Source organism: Glossina fuscipes, unplaced genomic scaffold, assembly GCF_014805625.2.
Source record: "Glossina fuscipes isolate IAEA_lab_2018 unplaced genomic scaffold, Yale_Gfus_2 3, whole genome shotgun sequence".
Classification (NCBI taxonomy): Eukaryota; Metazoa; Arthropoda; class Insecta; order Diptera; family Glossinidae; genus Glossina; species Glossina fuscipes.
The window spans coordinates 1,232,111-1,252,903 of record NW_023998417.1 but is presented as its reverse complement, the minus strand read 5'-3'; the positions used below and the strand labels follow the sequence as shown (position 1 = coordinate 1,252,903).

The 20,793-nt window shown below is 31.8% G+C and overlaps 2 protein-coding genes across 2 annotated transcripts; both read right to left on the bottom strand.

Annotated features, from left to right (window-relative positions):
- Window positions 1-1,754: 1,754 nt before the first annotated feature.
- Window positions 1,755-3,439, bottom strand: LOC119635029 (pheromone-binding protein-related protein 6-like). The gene is made up of 4 exons (XM_038029544.1): window positions 3,240-3,439; window positions 3,084-3,159; window positions 2,320-2,576; window positions 1,755-2,251 (listed from the first exon to the last, which is right to left on the bottom strand). Exons 1-4 carry the CDS (start codon window positions 3,342-3,344, stop codon window positions 2,234-2,236), a joined length of 456 nt encoding a protein of 151 aa, XP_037885472.1. The 5' UTR covers window positions 3,345-3,439; the 3' UTR covers window positions 1,755-2,233.
- Window positions 3,440-4,876: 1,437 nt separating this feature from the next.
- On the bottom strand, window positions 4,877-6,133 carry LOC119635030 (general odorant-binding protein 83a-like). Its single transcript, XM_038029545.1, has 4 exons — window positions 5,981-6,133; window positions 5,825-5,900; window positions 5,046-5,302; window positions 4,877-4,982 (listed from the first exon to the last, which is right to left on the bottom strand). The coding sequence occupies exons 1-4, from the start codon at window positions 6,074-6,076 to the stop codon at window positions 4,965-4,967; spliced, it is 447 nt and encodes a 148-aa protein (XP_037885473.1). The 5' UTR covers window positions 6,077-6,133; the 3' UTR covers window positions 4,877-4,964.
- Window positions 6,134-20,793: the final 14,660 nt, after the last annotated feature.

Below are 20,793 nucleotides of genomic sequence, written 5' to 3'. Positions count from 1 at the left end.
TAAATATTTTTGCAAAAATTTTGCCTATTCACTGCTTGAATGAATGAATGCGTGCGGCTTTATTTGTTAAAAATATTGCAAAATTATCACGCACATGCAAAAGGTTGTTTCCGCAACAACAACAATAGACGTATATTGAAATATTGATATTAGAAAAAAAAAAAAAAAAAAAAAAAAGGGAAATGAAAATGAAAATGTAATTATGCAACAATAACAATCGTGAGACCTTTTTTTTTTTGCAAGGCACTATCTGTTTCACATTATTGCACATCATTACCACGGTAAAGACGCATGCTTTCTGCTTCTCTGCATATAATTCGACTAAGTTTAATCCTCTACACTTGTAAATATTTTTTTTCCTCTTTACCACTCACTTTCTAATTAAAAATTTAAAATAATATATTGTCGACAAATTATCGATCGAAAATATTTAGCAGTGATCTGTTAAAGCAAAGTTTTACCCAAAGCAAAAACTAATTTCGTTAATAATATAGAAACCTAGAAACTGCAATCTGCGGCACAGTCTATGGTATAGACATTCCAATCCCTCCAAGATATTCTATACTAGATTTATTAACAATCGCTTTAGCTATAAAGAAATGTTCAAGACGTCATAAATATTGAGTTTTTCCTGTTTGCGTAACCGTCGTGATCATCTATCCTCGTTTTATAGGGATTTACCCTCACAGGTAACAAGTCAGAAATCTGTCTGTGAGCCTCTGGAGTAGGCAAGAAACTGTAATTTACAATCCAAACGATTAACATACGAATGCAAAACTTGCTTTGATCCACCTAAAGGTGTAGAACTCAAATTTCAATTAAAAAACCTCCTAAAGAGATCGGCATAATAAACCAAAAAAAATTGCATTTTACGATCTATGAAATATGTAAAAATCCGTTGAAAGCGAAAAGCTTTAATTTACCATTTATGAGATATGTGGAGATATATGGAAATAAAACGTGAAACGTAAAACGTGAACACATTTCTTACTTTAATTGTAATGCGTCGCCATAAGATTGTTTCAAAGGGCTAACCCGCATGTGTACGGTAAATAAAATATTTTACCAACTTTTAGCTTTCATTATTACGAGATAATGGTTGTCAGAAATTCGCTGCAAGGTGAATATAAACTTCCTTAGCTTAGCTATTAACCTTAGAAGCAAGTCGCTATTCGTACTTTTTTTTTCAATATAACCAATCACTCAGTAGATGTCTCCTATTTTTGTAACACGGTGACTGTCGGAAGCAATAAAGAAAAGTAAAAGGTGGGGGCCGCAACCTAGCCGTTGCGGACTTAATCGATAAGAGTTACACCTTTACTGACTAAGAGCTCACTGTGACTACGAGCAAAGAAAACTATACCGCACTTGAACTTTGGTCTGGCGAACGCTGACTTGGTGGTCGCTATTCTTAGCTACTCGACTGCTCAGGCGGACGTTTAATAACTGGGTCGACACTTTGCAATTGCAGGCTCAGCTGTGTATTCTTCTAAGTGCAACCATGCTTCCTCCTGAGCTACATGTGCGATTAGCCTGATGCACTCTCTTAGTAATAGCTGTAAGAAAACTTGGTATGCAACGATCAGAAAAAGAACTAATGGCCAGACCTAGCGCTAAAGAGAGCCTTTTTGGCTTTCTTCCTTAAAAACAAAGTCAAAACGCTAACCACCGAAGCTGGAAAAAAATATTCACAAGCGTAGAGTGTTATTAAATTTATTTTCTGGATATTGTGCACGTTGTGTGACAAATGCGTGCGCACACCTCCACCAGACGGAATTGCGTTTGCCATACACATGATAGTCGCTTTATTCACAGAACATAGTATCCGTAGATGATTTGAATATGGGGTAGGAAGTACTTCGTCATTTGGAGATTGAATATCGGATTTGAGGTGTGCTTCCTGCTATGGCCAATTGTTACCGACAAATCCATTCAAAGTTGATTGAGTATCGTTTTAGTTTATTCTCAGACAGCACTTGTCGACTTGGTAGATGAGTTCACTCTTCCAAACTTCTACATAAAAACACAAATCAGGTAAAGACAAACTATTCGTGACAGCAATCATTCAGTTGAAATGGCTCTCTTATGAAAATGGACCGTGGTGGAGGAGTGCGTTGAAATGACGGCACTATGCACGCACTTGTCATAAAATTTGCATGCAAAAATTTTACATTCATTATGGAAGGGAATATTTATTATACAGAAAACAACAAAGACAATAAGTTTAACATTTTTATAAGAGAAAATAATGCTGCAATAATAGAGAAAAGGAAAAGTTTTCTTTAAAAAATGGCAAATATCTTGCATTAACTTACTTACAACTGGATCGGCTTTTTTCCAGCATTGATGAAACCACCAGGCCTTATGGCAGAGTGTATCACCTTCTGGATGAACACAATGCTGAGCTGGTTTTAATATAAGATCAACAAAAGATCCAGGCATACTTTGACGTAAAGTTTCCAAATGAACGTCGCCCTTATCGTCAACCAAACCCAATTCATGAAAAAAACAATTCATATAACATTTCAAAGCCTCATCTTCATGGATATTTCCTTCGCTGAATTCCTTAATTGCCTCTAAAAACCAAAAAAAAAAAAAAACAATAAAATAAAAGATGAAAAGAGGTCGCCTTCAAAGTTTACCTACAAGAATTTTATTAATTCTGCATAACTCAATTGCCCTATCAAGAGTCTTTTTGCAACAAATAAAAAATATTTTAATAGATGGATGGTCTCCTGATAGTCATAAATTTCAATTTCTTTTCATAAGTTTCGCGTTGAATTTGCATAACCTAAATGACTCGTGCAACATGGAACAAATCGAGATGGACGGACGGACGGATGAGTCTACTGTACTTGTAAAATTCTTTAACTTTCTCTATTACTTTGTGCAAAACGCATGAAAACTGACCAACCAACTGACTGACATGTGCCGATCCTTCATAAACTAAGGCTACATCTAACTTATGACATTTTTGTTTTTCTGTTGCAAACGCAATAACTCGACTGGCATACCATGCAAGATTATTATCATTTTCATTTTTTATTTACGATCGAAACTTTAACAATAAAGAAATAAATTACCTTCCGTTACTCCAGTTTGCTTTACACATGCTTCATGAAACGGTTTAGCCATTGTAATGAGTTCCTTTGGTGGATACTATAACACAAAAAAAAAAAATGGTCTTTACTTTCTCTTTTTTCTCGTTTTTAAACAATTTCTATTTAATTTGTACCTACTTTATTGTCCCGTTTGGGTGATTGTGCCTGAATTCTTATCAGCAACAGGATAATTAAGAGAATAACAAAAATCATTTCACAATTAAATTTACACTTAACAATCATTGCTTGCTATCATCAATTGTTCGCAATCAAAAAAAGTTTTTCAAATATTTTTTTTTTTCCTTTTTCTCCTTTTAAAAATTTAATATTACGTTTTTTTCGAAGAATGCGAAAATATTAATATAAAGTTTTTTTTTTTTCTTGCTTTTCGTACCTATATGGATTGCGATAATGAATATTTAAACGAACAGTTCATGTTTTTATACCTATCATCTAAGGGTAGGGTGTAGCAATTTTATCATTTCGTTTGTAACTCTATAAAGAGTAAAAATATCAGAGTATCCTTAAAGGATATTTTATTTTTTTTTTATCCATTATTAAGCTGCTAGCCAGACTAAATAAACAATAATTCGGTGAAATATTTTTTTTTTTTTTTTTTTTTGTTTTTTAACTCTAACCTCTTTGTATATAAACTGATTCCCAGACCCTTCAACAGTATTCTAATGTCCGTCCGTCCGAGTAACTATTGTCGATATTCTTTCATCAAGTTCAATGTTTCAAATATAAGTAATTTATTGGAAATACTTATAAACACTAAAACACTCCTACGGAAGAAAATGCAAATTTCCAACATTTTATTATAATTATAATGATTTTGATGACTCGCAGAATGTAATCAAAGCCCTTTTGCCGATGATGGGTATACAAAATTCGCCTTAAGTACAATATATGCCTTTCTTTATTCTACGTTCTCTTTATGCAAAAAAAAAAAAAAATTTGTAACACGATACTTGCAACATGTAATTAAAAATTTTTGTATTAAGTTATATTTTTCAGACAAAGCACATTCGATTCAATTGTATTAAAACTTTGCTATTTAATTATCGTATCGTATCGTGTATTGAAGAATCACATAATAACGCGTTTTACATATATATATATATCGAAAGATAATGACAGGAATGTCGAATTTCCGTTCAAAGACAGACAAATATGTGATTAACGTTAAATTTTTAGTCGATTAAGTCGTGTCAGTCCATCTGTCCGCCTACCTTTCATCGAAAGTTTGGCTCATGCTGGTGTTTACAGTTTTAAGTAATTATTTGAGATTCAAGAAATGCGGTCGGACGCATCGACGACATGAAAATGTTAACGGTATCGAGTAGATATTAAGCTAAGATTCCCTACAATTTTTCCTTACAAAGGACAATTAAATATTTGTTGTGTGTATGTCCGTCGACGATGAACGAAATATTTCAATTTGCTGATATATACTATAAACGTGAATAAATCCTATATCACAAATATATATATATATATATATATATACATATATTTCACAAAAGTATCTGATCGGATGCTAATGAACGAACTAAAGCGCCTATGATTTTTTTATTTTTTGTGTCCATGGCCGAAGAAGGACAATCTTGAAGAAGTTGTTATAATAGTTGTTGTAATAGTCATTTTACAAATTTTTAAGCGAATTATAAAGAGTTTTAATACATCCCTGGAATACATTTTAAATTTATTAAATTTCTTTATGATATTATTAAAAATTCCGCAGATAACATCGAGTAGTATAAATTTAAATATATGTTCAATTTAGATTAAAATCAGTCCAGAATTTTATAAAAATTTCAATCACAATTTCTTTAGGTGTCATTCCCACACAAAATGATTATCTTACAAAAGAAAGTAATGCTGGAAGAAGAGTAATATTTTTTTTTAAATAATTATAATGATTTTTGTACTAAATTAAAATACCTCTGGATCGGCTTTCTTCCAACATTGATGGAACCACCAGGCTTTATGACACAAGGTATCGCCCTCTGGATGAATGCAATGTTGAGCTGGTTTTAGTATGGCATCTACAAACGATCCTGGCATAATTAAATTTAAAGTTTCCAAATGAACATCACCCTTATCATCAACTGCGCCCAACTCGTGAAAAAAGCAATTCATATAACATTTTAAGGCTTCATCTTCGTGTACTTCTCCATCACTAAATTCTTTGATTGCCTCTGCGAAACAAAATACAGATAAGCATAAAATCAATTTGCAAAATGCGGAGATTGTAAGATGGAAATTTTCCTTTTCGCTTTGCTACATTGTAAGGTCGTCATATTGACAGGATACAGGTAGTGGTGGAAACAATTTTGTTTTAATTACAAGAAAAAAAAAAAATTGGCAATAAAATCAACCGCCATCATCCTCTGCAATATTTTAAACATATCTAGTGCATCATGAAACCCAATATTTATCATTATTAAAAGCTGCCTAGAGTTAAAATCACAAGTTATTGAAAACTAAATGACGACATTGTTTAGGTTCTAAGACGCGTTAAAAATTTGGGTCCCTTCCGCTTCTACACCATGCTTAAAAGTTTGCTCTCAAGATAACCTTCTCATGCGGACTTAAGTATAATGATTCCTATGATAATTTACCGAGATGTCGCGTTCTTGATGTCCTGCATATGTGAGAATACCTTATCCATCAAGTGTGTGCAAAACTTTTAAAAGCACACTTTATTATAAACACATTACCTTCCGTTACTCCAGTTTCTTTTACACATTTCTCATGTAGTGGTTTAGCTCCCGTTATAAGTTCCTTTGGTGGATACTATTTAAAGGAAAATTAATTAATGTATGTTTAGCAGACTTAGCAGATTAATTCCAATTTTTTATTATTGAAAAACTTACATTATTGTCACGTCGTAGAGGTGTCGAATGAATTCGTATTAGTAGTGATAACTTAGTTAAGAAAATTAAAAGCAACCAATCACACTTTAAAAGCATTATTATTGTCTTGACCGGCCGAGTCGCCTTCTCTTATCAAAATTCTTTGAAATTGTTATTTTTCAACTGTGTCTATGCGGTGTTAATGAGTGTTTAACACTTGTGTACTCCTTTATATAATATTTGCACAATTTAGGTAAAATGCCAATCATAAATTTTAATTGTAGCTTTTCCTTGTCATATAAAATTTTCTACATAACAAACAATATTTGTTTGCACGAATCTAATGAAATGACTTTATTCGGAGACTTGTGATATACATATATATATATATATATATATACGTAGATTAACATAATACAAGAGCATCACTTATAAGCAATTATTTTAGAACTCAACAATTTAATTAATTTTTTTTCTTTTCATCTGATTTTGTGTCGGACGTAAACACATCTGTTAAAATATTTAACTCGAAAAAAATTTTTTCAATTAACGATAACAGTATACTGAATATACTGCAAATAATGTGAACGTGAATTCGTTTATGACCTTGACAAACATTTATAAAAGATCTTATAACATATAGATAGTCTCAATTAACGCCAGGCTTGCAAAAGCCTGAGATCTCCTCTGCTGAAGCAGATCTTTAATCAAATTGAGATAGATTTTATGCATTAGTTTGTATTCCCAACTTTAGCCTGGCGCATCTCGCCCAGCTGCAATTGTAGAGTATTAAAGTGAGAAAGTTATATTTGCCTTAGATGGAATCTTTAAGATTAAGATCTTACCAAGCAGTGACCAAGTCCACCAAGTCACTTTTCTGAACTTTGAACATAAATTTTTTTTTTCATTGCATATTACATTTCAAAAAAACATATGCTCCGGTATAAAAATAGAATCATGCACTAGCGATGAAATTCGACAATGGCTGTCACGCTGTCCAATACATATATCTAAGCATATTCTTTTCAAGCTTTTGAAATGCGCTTGTGACTTGTTCTAAAATCTGCATTAATGCCTGCCATAGTTAAGTTTTCGCTAACAATATTTCCGAGTATCGGACCATCATTGGCCACTTTCTTCCATGTATATTATATAACATGGAATATTTGAACAAACTGTCTGGCTCTTGTTGTAGATTATGCGACTTAGCAGTATCCAGTAACTAACTGGTGAATGGGTGCTGCATGGTAATCAAAACTACTAAATATTTCATATAAATTAATATCATATATAGAACTTCTCTGAAGTCAAATCATTTGTATTATTATTAGCGTAATCACAGTCTTAGTATGTTTCCCCGCTAGAACGTGTACATATTCAAGGTGCAATGTAACGGTAACAAAAACCCAAGTTTCTTTAAAAATTTCAAATTTACACACAACACACACACACACACACACACACTGACTGACTGAGTATTTTCTGTAAATAGAAAAAAAGAATGCACAATAATAATGTAGTGTTAACCACACTTCAGATATGCTAATATATACGCTTGGTATAGGTACACTTAGACAGCTGCGTGCACATACATATACACGTAATAGTCTATTTTGTGGTTAAATTAACTAAATATACCATACAATGGGTAACAACAGTGACCGGCAGCAATAGTATTTTTAGCAATTTGCAATTTACATGTGTAATTTTTGGTGTCGACAATGTATTGCATGAAACTTTTAAATTTTCATACGTAAAAGTATGCAAAACAGAGTTATCTATCCGAACACACACACACACACACACATATAATAGCAATGAACAACAAATTATATACAATGTGAGTGATGTGTACATGCATATATACATATATGTATATAGAGAAAATAAGTAAAAGCATTATTTATAATGTTAGAAGTTGCTCTGTCTGTATGAGTGTGGATTTGCATTCATTGGCCAAAAGGAGGAGAAACGGTTACTTTCGATTCACATGTCTTTCACTCAACGTGAACAAACTTTAGACCGTAAACTACTAGCGACGTATATACATGCATTCGTGCATATATATATGTATGTATATGTATATGTAAACATTTGTAGTATATAATGTGTAAGGAGTGAGAAATACTGAAAGCAATATATACATATATATATATATATATATATATATATAGCAACAATTATGCAAATTTTTCAAAAAATTTTGGGAATACTACAACAAGCACTTGAATTGCTGGCCAAAAACAAAATATGTCCGTATAAGAGAAAACAGCAAAAAAAAAAAACACATAAAAACAAAAACAAAAACAAAATGAAACAAAACGTGTATAAACATCATAAAATGTATGTATTGTATCAATGCCGTATCGAGGGGAGGGACTATAATGCATAAATCAAAGATGCAGTCAGTCAGTCAGTCAGTCAGTCAGTCAGTCTTTAAGATTGAATTGACTACATTTATGTACGTACGTACTGGTTTGGTATCTAATATTAAAACACATTTCTTTCTTACGCAAAGCAACTGTGGGAGAGCAACTGGGAGAGTATAAAACGCCCGTAATCATCTATTTTTTTTTTTTTTAGGAACACTGGTTCGACATATATATAAATCGTGTTAGCCATGTCTCTGCTTTGCTCTTTATTGCATGTTAGAGTTGTAACATTTTCGGTTGTTGTTTGCGGTCGTTATTGTGTTACTGTTTGTTGTCATACATAATTTAAAGGTCTGGTAAATGGCGCTGCGCATTCCGCAAAAATTGAATAACAATGAATTTCGAAATAAAAACCAAACCAAGATTCGTATAAAATTTTTCAAGCCCACAATGCAAATGACGCTTTCATTGCAATTTCGATTGCTTGGAATTAAAAAATGGTTAAAAAAATTGTTATAAAAAATTCCAAAAAAGCATATCATTAAATCTGGTTTAGGTAAAAACTTTTTAATGACACACATTAGTTGTTATCATACAATAAAATTTCAAAAAGCATAGGCATAGCACGGCGAAATACTTCAAATACGTATTTTTTCTTCCTTCCTATTATAGTCATTCGATGGACATTTGGACGGAAAAGGGATCGTTCAAATGCACATTTGATTCTTCATATCTTTTCTTCATATCTTTTTATTGTTCCTTCCTACTATTTATAGTCAGTCGTTGACGAAGGACGAAAGAAAATCGCACAGACTTAGTTTACTATTGACTTTCACTCGTGTATTCTTAAATCTCGCACTACTGCCGAATATAATTCTCGTTCCACTTCCGACAATGTACGGGATCTTTACAGAATCACACCTGAAAAAAAGTTTAAAAAACAAAACCGGTTATTTAAAATATGTGCTCTGAATACTATGGAAAACATTCATGAGAATCGCATAAATTTTCATATCAAAGTGACTCTTTTCGCAAAAAATTAAAATTGACTTTAGTAAATTGTCTCATTAAAAAGAAAAAAAGCCCAAGCAAAATGATTCAATGCTCTCTCAAAGGCCTCTTTTACCCGCTTTTATTTAGGTCCCATAGGATCGTTAAGAGACAATCTTTTATTGTTCTAGAAATCGATATGTCTACCACAAACATTACATAGACCGATAGATGGACGGACGGACGGACGGACATGCGTTAATTAATTCAGAAATTAAAACTGATCAAAAATATATCCTTCCTGAACTTCCGTCTGGGTATTGCAAAAATATCGGCATCTCCTTTATATCATGGTAGGCATAAAATTAAGACAATTTTCACCTATCAACGTTATGTGTGCAAACATTGAAAATACTTTCTTGAGAATACGCACTTGTGATTATTTCTAATCTGATTAAACGGTCTAGATGGATCACTCGCCTGAGCGTTGAAGAGTAAAGATAACGAAAATTGATGAAACATTTTCAGATATTTATAATAATTTCCAAATGATGTTGTGTTAAAATCAACAAAGAGCACAAAGCTGTGATTATTATTAGAATTACTATTAATTAACCCAGAGGATAAATTCAAAGACTAAAGTGTTACAGCACTAGCATCTAAGACTCTGGGTTTTGTTGAAAGTTCAAGATTGGCACTTAAGATTGGAATCCACGACCACTGAGTTGTGAGTCTAAATTCCTTGCCTACTCGATCACTTAGGCGGATTAAGAAAAAGGCTGAGCATAGAATGACGTTGCAATTGTTCACATTCATATCGATTAGGATAATGGGGTCGGTCATGAATTTAAGAGACAAAACCCATATGACGCAATGTTTCTGGGAAACTATTTCCAATCGACAGAAAATATTCTGTGAGTCTTTCAACTTGCAATATAAGCTAAGGTGTAAGCAATTCACCTATGATTGAAGAAATGCGTATTTTAATCAAACAAATCAATTTCCCATAATATTATTAAGTGCAAATTTAATCTTTACACTCGCACTTCGATCTCTTATTCCTTCTTTTAATCTTCTTACGAACGTGTATGAGAATAAATATCATGGCATATATAGCACATCCTCTAGGTAATGGTCAATTTAAAATCAACATTTATCGGTATCTCATACCTTTACATAATAAAATATTAAATCTTTATGAATGTATGAATGAATGTAGCAGCAACATTGATTCGTACATTCGCAACATACAATTAATTTCATTTCGTATATGAGGATGTCACATGTGGGTCCCACATCTCTCGTACCAAACAATTGCTTGCCAAATGTCCTCGTGTGGTGCTTATTTATGTAAATCTTGACATACACACCTGCTACGTGAAGGAAAGGAAAACAAAACACAATAAACGACATTCGCATAAGCTTTTCAAAGGAATAGCAAACTCTTAGCAACATCGTCAACTAATGAGTTTTGGTTTAGTTATGCTTATGCTTATACGTGCCGCATGTTAAGCAATGTTGGGTGAACTATGTGAGTTTGACTAAACCACGTGCAAATTGTCAAAAATGCTCCATCACTTCATTCATTCATTTTACACGATTCTTGGTAGTGTTAAATCAAGAGTACACCAACAACTAACGTAAATGGATTAATTAAAGAATTTCAAATGTTGCTAAGCCCTAATGTAATTGTGACATAAAAAATTGATTTTTTTTTAATTGGAAGTTTGAAAAACGTTTTACATTTATTATGCAAGCGTAGCTCACTTACACATCTCAGATATATGAAGAATAACTAGCGCAGGCATAACATTAACTCTTCGCATATGTTTTCATTCCTCTCTCTCTCTCTCTCTCTGCATCTGCTTGCAAATTTACAATGCACTGACAGTCACTTTATGAACAAATATTTAATTACATATGCTGCTTTCCTCCCCCCGCGGCCTTCACGGTAATCATTTAACTCCATTATATCGTAATATTCACCTCGCTGTTGTCACAAACATTGTCATAGTGACACCCCTGCGATTAATATTTAATAAGATGTTTATTGACATGAAACGTACACATGTATGCATACTCGAGCTTTTGCGTGATCATATCTCCGAGTTTTGATATTGACAAGTAACGGAACTAAATTATTACAATTAAATCAAGCCAAAAATGAAAAACATGATTCATACATACAATCACGTAAAGAAGATATAAAGAATAAAATTTTCCGCTTTAATACAAATATTGAATACTTATCAGCTTAAGCAATTGTTAGGTTAGGTTGAAATATGATAAAAGTTTGATACTGAAGATAGGTTAGGTTAGGTTAGATTGTATTTTAAATATATAAAATGAATAATATTTTAATAATACAAAATAATACAGTTTAAATTAAGTATTTTATTGCACAATGCTTTATTATACCCTACATTGCGTGTATGCGGACGTACGTAACACCCAGAAAGACTTGCGATGGGTCCGTCTCTTTTTATATCGATCAATTCAGAATCATCTACTAAATCGATATAACCAAACTAACCGTTAGCCTATCTATCTGTCCGTCTGTCCGTCTGTCTGTCTGCTTGTCTGATGTGTCCATTCATTTTTGTTTCCAAGCTACAAGTCGCAATTTTTGAGATATTTTGATCAAACCAAAGCGGTGCTCTGAACCAAGGACGACCGCTATTGACAATGGTTGGGGTTGGTCAGCTTTTTGAATCATTCCCCATTTTGAAAAATCATTATGTGGAAAAAAATTACAATTTTCAAAATTTCCCGACAAAATTAGCTAAGTAATAGTGTTTCGGCATTCGAAATTGGTATGAAAACTTGCCACCGGCTGGGGCAATTTTTGAACCCCCTCTCATATAAGGAAAACTGATTTTCATACGAAAAAAAGGTATAATTTTCAATGCTTCATGATGAAAATTATAACTTAATGGTAAATTGGGATAGTCTCGTCTCAGTTTATTGAATATTATCCTAATAAGGATTTTTAGGAAAATTGCGCCTTTGTAGAGCAGAAAAGTCTTATATGTGATAATGGATTCAATTTTCATGCAAAAAAAAAAGAATTGTTTTAGACAATGTGGTGTAGGGTGTTTAACGGTTGACCTTGCCCAACTATAATGTTTTTACTGCTTTAATTCGTAGCAAGTTTCCGTTTTCTACATATTTTTAAATAATTATTAACTCATCCGTTGGCGTTTTTTGATCATTTCAGCAAACTTACACTCAAGGCTCAAAAGGTCCACTTTCAAATATAGTCCTTAGTAGTAGATTTTAGGAAAATTTTCGCTTTAAAAGTTTTACGAGCATAAAAGTTTCAAGACGAACGCATGGCAAGTAAGAAAGATACATGTTGGTTTATAAATATATGACTCTTGCTTTGATCAGATAAGTTTTGACAGAAATGATAGAACATTTTTTCAGTCGTTTACTTAGTTACTTTCATTGCTGTGTCATATCTATATTCTTCACAAGTTAAGTATTTTTTATGATCGATGCTTCTTGTCTATATAGTAAAACTAAAGTTAACCGAGTAGTTAACGGTTAATAGATAAATTAAATATTTTAAAATATTTAATAATTTTGGTTACTTGAACTTAAGCAAAAAAAAAAAAAAAAAATGCATTAATTTAATTTCATTACAACATATTGAAAAGTTTGTGTCCTTGCTTTCACCGAAATGCAAGTAATGCAATGTGTAATGCAATGGTATTAATGTTATTATAGATATCCTTGAGTGAGAGATTGTAAACAAGAGGGGAGATAAAATGCGTTATATCTTCTAAACATATATATACACTCTGTGCACCGTAAAACTCGAAATTTCGTTGGTCGCTTTCCAATTATGTGGAGAATATGAACAAAAAAAATTCAAGTAAGTTCATAATCTTACCTCCGAGATTTTATTGTATAAAAATAATGATTGAAAAAGAAATGAAAATCTATAAAAAAAAAATATTTTATGCTTTAATGAAAATTTGAAAAAAATGTGCAAATTCTTACAAGACATAGGATAAAGGAATATTTTTTTTGTTAATATATTTTCTATGATTTCGTTAAACTTTACTTTTCATAGCCAGAGTCCAACAAGTGCATTGTATTAAATTGTTCAAAAGTGTGTAGCTCACTGACCGACCAACTGTATTAAAAATACTTATTCATGGGTGGTTTAAATAGTGACAGCAATTTAATTATGTCACTGACTATAGATGTATTCTAGGCAGCATCACAAGTCGCCAAGCTGGCTTAACCGCCCGCGTGATTTGGGAGTCTTAAGAACTCATCAATCATTTTTTATGGCTATTGCCTCGGAATACTATCGGATCGGACTTATCATCGATCATAAAGCCAGAAGGTACCGCTACATCTCTTTATTGATAGGAACTACTGACACAAGCTCCAAACCTAAAAAAGCCATTCCTAGGTTTTGTCTGTTACTGTTAATAATGTTCTGAACATGTTCTATATTTTGGCCAAATTTGGGTTAAGAGTATTATTGCATATGTTACGAACGCTTTGCCGAGCTTATTAAAAAATAACGCTTGCAAAGATATCACACAAGATATGAATTCGAGACTTGATCGCCTCGCAAGTCTATTCATGACTTTGTCCATTGAAATTACAATAGCAACTGTAGGCGTTTCTTACATTTCCGCCATTAACTCGATTAAGTATGGGTTGCTTTGCGTATGAAAATTACCTAACTATTCATTGTGAAAATTACAAAAATTTCCACTTAATCGCCAAAAGGTTTCTCTTGTTTTCTTAATATCTGGCTTTCGGACATATTACGTTTAATATAATACTTTTACTTAAGCGATTTATGCCTTAAGGTAAATCATCTTACAGTAGTAGCGTACAAACCTCTCTGTTTGCTCTTTGATGCCATATTATCTTTAAAATACCACGAGAAGAATCCAAATCCATAAGAGTTAACCTTAACGAAACTCGTTCTAAACCAAACACAAGTCCTTTCGTTGTCGTTTTGATGTTTATTTGTCTGTTGTGTGTTTCTTTTCTTTTTTTTTTTTTCATCTTCACACAATTAATTCAATGAGATAAGTTTTTTTTATATTTCTAAATACTCTTGAAGATTTTTAATTATTGTGTAAACATTTCAATTACTTGACAGTTGAACAGCATTTAGTATTTATTTGGCGGGAATGGATATTAACTGAGAGAATAAACGTCTAATTAACTTTTTTGCAAAAAAAAAGAAAACAAAATGTATATAAATAACCTGTCAGGCTTGTGGAAGTGTCTAATTACAGCGCAAGGCTGTCAATTTGTCAATCAGCTTTTGCCTAAACAAATGCTAAAATATTTAAATTACTACAATGTAAACGACCCTATCAACCCATTCTCTTCAGCCTATTCATAGAAATTTTTAATAATAATAAAAAAAAAAAAAAAAAATAGTTACTCTATTATTTTTACTAAAGTCTAGTCACACAAATTGTTTCAATATTGTTCGCTTTCGCTTAGATTTCGGAAAACGCATACAATGATAATAAACGCTATATAGCATTAAATGATGCAGTTTTTCCGCCTGCCATACCATTGTTACAGCTACAGCTTTTAAAGTCCTTCGTAAACAATTATTTTTCACATAAATATGATTGTTTTTGAAAGATTTTGTTTTATTCATTGTTTTGTTGTGCATTCGACTTTTTCATAATTTCCTTCAAGCTATATTTTTTGTATATATATATATATATAAAAATTAAAAATTCTAAACGCTAACAAATACTAAAATGATGAAAGTCATCGTACTCGTTTACTACTTGTGTCTGCACTCTGTGTTCCGTTTTGCAGCAAAATGATTAGTTTTCAAAATATAAAAAATGAATGCAGAAATAGAGATAATTTTTGATACATATATGAAAAAAAAAAAAACAAAAAAAAAAAAAATTAAAAAATGTTGCATTTTGTTTTAATACTTTTCACTCATCGCCGGCGAACAACGATATATTAATGTTATCGTTCCATTTGTAATAGTAATACGGGTACAGTGATATTTTGTTGCAATGATATACTATTACAGAAACGTATTTTGCTGGGATATGCTGCTACAGTGCTGTACCATTACAACAGTGATGTGTTAATATAGCGGTATACTGCTACAGTGATACACTAATAGAGAAGCCTACTGCTATAGGTAATATAATATATATGTACTGTGATAACACCGATAAAATGAGATACTTATCCGCGGATACACTGTTGCAGTGATAGGCTGATAAAGAAACATATTGGTACAAGGATATACTGTTACAATAATTTATCGCTATAATATTACACTGATACGGTGATAGACTAATAAAAAAACATACGGACACTGCAACTCTGAAGTAATCATACGATTACTTACAGTGCAACGTAAACTGCGCAAAGACATACTGCGAAGATGATACATTGATGCGCTGATCAAGAGGCACAGCGATACAGCGATATACTGTTGCAGTGTTATACTGGCATATTGATATAGTGATAGATTGATAGATTGACTTAGGTAACTATAAATTGCTGCAATGATACTATGATTTACTGCTACAATATTAATCTGACATGTGGCGGCAGCCTAGTAAGAAACCATACTGATACAGAGATACTGCAACTGTAAAGTAATTACTTATAGACCGACGTATTGTTAAAGTAATATACTGCTACGATGATGCATTGATGCAGTGATGCGCCGATAAATTAGCATAGCGATAGAGGGACACTATAACGTTGACATTTTACTACAATCACATATTGCTAGGTTGATACCACTATACAATGGTATACTGATAATGTAATATACTGTAATTTTGAGTAACAAACTTCCTACTGTGATATATTGATGCATTGAGATGTTAGTAAAGCAATGATACCTCATTAATATATTGCTTTTAGTTAAATGATCTTGTGATCAAGATAAAGCCCGTCTGTCCGTTAATGTCCTTGTCAAAATAAGCAATGTTTTCATAAAGTTTGAAAGTCGACGTCATTGGCTCCAAGCCAAAAATTTAAAGCCAACTTCAATAAAAGGAAAATCTTCAAATTTCTTTATTCATTTAAAAAAAAAAATATAGGTCCATAATCGAGAAAAATTTTTATTCCTATTGATTGAGCCCGTAAGCTTGCAACTTTTTGTTCTTGAAATTAAAAATGAGAAAATGTTCAACATTTATATGTCGGCGCTTCATATAGCTTCAGAAGTGCGAGATTTCATTGATTTTGTGAAACGAAAAAAGACGCGTAGACTTCCTAACACAAATTTATTATAAATATCCGTTAAATTAAAAGATAATTCAATTATGCGTAAATATCCATGTGTTAATCCATTTAACCTACTTTATAACACACCGCGCAATCATAATTACGTGGATATATACACAAAAACTCGTTATGAGGGGTTGCCATGCAAAACGTATAGGAAATTATACTTTATAATGAAAGAGTAACGAAAGTAGTTTTTTACGCCGAGCCAAACTTTTAACAAAAAATATTATATTTGATTGTTATGCGTCACTCGCTTGAAGCCATTTGCCAGGAGTTTCTCAATATTTGCCTTTGAAGGAGAAATTTAAGAACCTGTTCACTCTTTTAGGCATACCTTCGCCTAGGCAAAGATATCTTAGTAGTGATTGCAACAGCCAGAGATGCCAAGAGGTACGCAAGGTTAACTTGTATCCATTAGGCGTAAATATTTTATTGCATCCCCGTTACAAGCTCCAATATGCCACGAACTTAAGACTTCTGCGCAGTTTATAAGAAAAACTTATCGATTAACGAGATTGCAGAGGGACGCGTTAGAATGTTTTTGGAATGAAAAGTATGTTGGATCAAATTAACAATATAGTGCGTAATCTGAGAAATCTTTTTTATAGACTGAATAGTTTTCATTAGCCTTTGTAGTATCAACAGCTTTTCAGGAAATTTGTTGATAAAGAAATAATCTTCGGCTTCTCTGAAAGATCTCCTGTTAGAAGATTCAACTACGCTATCTTTAGGGGAAAAAAACCATATACTATAAAATATATATTAATGAAGCAAAAAATTATCTACAAGCGTAGGAAGTATTTAGAAGGATATGATATGGAAACTGTAAACTATATGTAGTAAAACAACATTAACGCACGCTCATCCAGCAAGGTATAGTTATAATGAAAATAATATAAAAAAAAAAAATAACGCATAAATATAATAAAAAAGATACATAGACTTGATCTGAAGGGAGAAAAAGATATATATCATATTATATATTATATATATCGATCATTTTTTAAAGCCATATAAACATTATATTGAGAGAGTGCTTGGATTACACTAACGAAACCCCCATCCAAACCATCGTTTGTAGGTACATTGACTTTTAGCTCGCGAACTCTTAATGGATTTTTAAGCAAGTCCGAGTTCCTTTGTACCGCAGCCAAGTAATCTAAGTAAGTCTTATTAGAGCTTTTAATCATTTATTTTTTGTCCCGACCGATAAGTTTATTCCTTCAAATATTTCACTTGACTGCAATCATAATATTACAAAACCTAATCGAAATTTCAAATTTATTATGAAAAAGTATTTAATCGATTGAAAAGCATGTTCCAACCAACACCATCAAGTTATATAGGTCTCCTCTTTTATAAAAATGATGTCATAAGGTTGAAAAAGACAGCAGCGCGTAAGCGTAGCCGCCCATACGCTGTTGGAGAGCAACAGATAGCCTTTCTGCTATTCTGGTTATATGTAAAGGCGTCATGGCGTCGTGAAGAAGAACAGATTTTAACTAGAGAGCAGACAAACAAGAGAAAGTAATTTTGTGCGCCTCGAATTAAAAGTGAAAGTATCATCACTGCAACTGGGCGGTGCCAAAGGCGGGCCTCTGTATTTCAAAATTAAAATGGAAAAATATTATAATCCAGTTACCTAACACCTAATAACTTTAGCATTCACTCACAGCGTATGCGGACATAGTCGAACTCTTTAATAAAATGATGATATTTTGTTAATAAAGTGAAAAAGCTTTGGTATCTAGTTATTGGTGGGCATACGCGATTCGCTCTAAAATAAATATAAATTTTTTCACTTGTTTTAGTTATCGTTGCGTACATAATTGCATTAACATGTTTCTGTTCCGTTGCTCAGACAGTTGCAAAATTGTATCATAATTGCTATGAAATTATATTCACTTACACGGTAAAAGCCAGCATTTATGTCGGCGATTTACGTTTCATTTATTTCAAGCTTCATTGAATTTTACAATACACACACTATTATACACATTTTTACTTGAATATCTGTTATTCACATTCAATATGTGCGCAATAAGTGTTTTGTTCACTTCATTCTCTCTCTCTCTCTCTCTCTCTCTCTCTCTCTCTCTCTCTCTTTCTCGTTGGTTATAACTGCAAGATAACTATTATATAGCAAATAGTAAATGTTTTCATTATCACATTTTGCAAAAAAAAAAAACAAAAAAAACAAAAAAAAAACGTGTATAAATAATACAACAACAGTATGTTTAAATGAACAACAAAATAAACGTCCGACATTCGTTTTCTGTCTTTTGTTCATTTAATTGATAATAATTAGTAAATAATTTTACAGATCAAAAAATTTATAACTTTATTTGAATGGCAGAATATTAACATCTCTAAATAAATGCATATATAATGCTACATATTATTGATTCTTTACAGGCATCTCATCTCATCTTTCATAGAAAAACAATCTTTTTTTTTTTCTGTTTTTACTCTTTCATATAACAATTATTTATTGCTATCATCTATCATCATAACATCGACATTTACTTATTATTTCCATTTCATTTTGATCGCATATTGAACACTATTGTTAAAATGTACATGAGACCGACTATTATGCCTCAAGAGATCGTTGTCGTTGGCTTGGCAAGCTTGACAACATTATTGGAATTATTGAATTTTTCAAAATCCAAATCGTTTATCATTTTTTGCTTTTTAATGCATTTCATTAAAAATGTTCCCCAAAACTACCTTTTAACACTACAACTGCCGAGTACATCGTTTGAATACTTTTTAATTTTTCAATTTTCAAAAAAAATGTGTCCCGAAATTTGTTTGTATCATTTATTTTTTGGGACCTTTATCAATACCTTCTACATCATCACTTGATCATTTCTTAAGCGGTCTCATTTTTGAGATACCGATGATGACGTATACCTATTTCTATCAAAAGGGATTATCTTGATCCCCCATATGTGTCGATTTGCCACAGCCGTAAGATTGGAACCTGAAACTTGCCATAGCTCTTGATCGATTAAGAATGTAAGAATGTTAAATATTGTCCCTGATCTGTTTATATGTATGTCGACAATATCGAAGAAACGGAAACGGTTCTGGAAAAAGGCCGACATCTTTTCCATATGTTTGTCTATAACTTTCGATTCCGCGAAGATATTTCTGCTTACATTAGCATTCGTTTCACACAATTACAAAGAAATTCTCTTTTACGGAGCTCATGGTCATGATGGTCAGCGATGTTTAAGAGGGCTATGGCACAGTTGAGTGTATGCTGTGTGATGACAATCTTGGAAGCATTATTTCCTCGAGAAAGGATAGTGTGGCTCCGACTGCAATGAACTCATTGCTCATTGGAAATGACATACAAGGAATGAATAATTGCACATTCGAAACACATATTTTTACATACTTAAACGAAAAATTGCCGAAAAATTATCTCACTTAGAAAATGTTAAGTAAAGTAGAGAGTTCCTTAAAAAACTATGTATGAAGCTGCGTATTTGCTCTTATTTGTGAACCGTGGGTGTCGGGTGTTCAATGTCGGGTAAGAAAAGACCGTACAGAAGAAGAAAATTTGGCCACACATCTAAGATGTATATATGAAAATATCTCTAAAATTCGGGATCAAGTAATGCTTAGTGTAATATTTTCTTAGTAAATAAAATCAAAAGACACACAAGATCAATTATTACATTATTTTGAATATAAAATTACAAAAATATTTGATAACATTTTTCTGTCTGCTCTAATTGCAATGATAGAAAAATTTTGCTTACAAAACTCATTAAGAGCTTATTATGAACTATGTTTGTTTGTTTGTTTGCTTGTTTGGTTTTTCTTTTTTTTTTTTTACCAGAAAAACTTTTCATATCTATGAGATATTTAGATGTGCATAAAAATACTTATAATTTAAAGTTTTTATTAACTTAATTTTTTTTTTTTTTTTAATTTTATTATGTAAAAATTTAAGTTTTAAGTGTTAAAAAATTAAAAAAAAAAAAACATAAAATTAAATTTAATTATTTAAAGTGTTTTAAAAAACAAACAAAAAAAAAAAAAAAATAAATAAATAAATAAATGAATAAAAAACGTGTAAAATCGTACATCTGTACATATAAGATATAAATAAGAAGCACGTAAAGCACGCGTATATACACTACGGCGATATATACGTAATCAGTTGTTTTTTTTTTTTTTTTTTTTTTT

What these genes read in the sequence shown, in the direction of transcription:
- LOC119635030 (XM_038029545.1), bottom strand. Translation starts at nt 6,076, where the DNA reads ATGCTTTTAAAGTGTGATTGGTTGCTTTTAATTTTCTTAACTAAGTTA. An exon ending in CTCTACGACGTGACAATAAT is followed by an intron (nt 5,901 to 5,980) that starts GTAAGTTTTTCA and finishes TCCTTTAAATAG; the next exon opens with TATCCACCAAAGGAACTTAT. An exon ending in AGAAACTGGAGTAACGGAAG is followed by an intron (nt 5,303 to 5,824) that starts GTAATGTGTTTA and finishes TTTGTTTCGCAG; the next exon opens with AGGCAATCAAAGAATTTAGT.
- LOC119635029 (XM_038029544.1), bottom strand. Translation starts at nt 3,344, where the DNA reads ATGATTGTTAAGTGTAAATTTAATTGTGAAATGATTTTTGTTATTCTC. An exon ending in CACCCAAACGGGACAATAAA is followed by an intron (nt 3,160 to 3,239) that starts GTAGGTACAAAT and finishes TTTGTGTTATAG; the next exon opens with TATCCACCAAAGGAACTCAT. An exon ending in GCAAACTGGAGTAACGGAAG is followed by an intron (nt 2,577 to 3,083) that starts GTAATTTATTTC and finishes TTTGGTTTTTAG; the next exon opens with AGGCAATTAAGGAATTCAGC.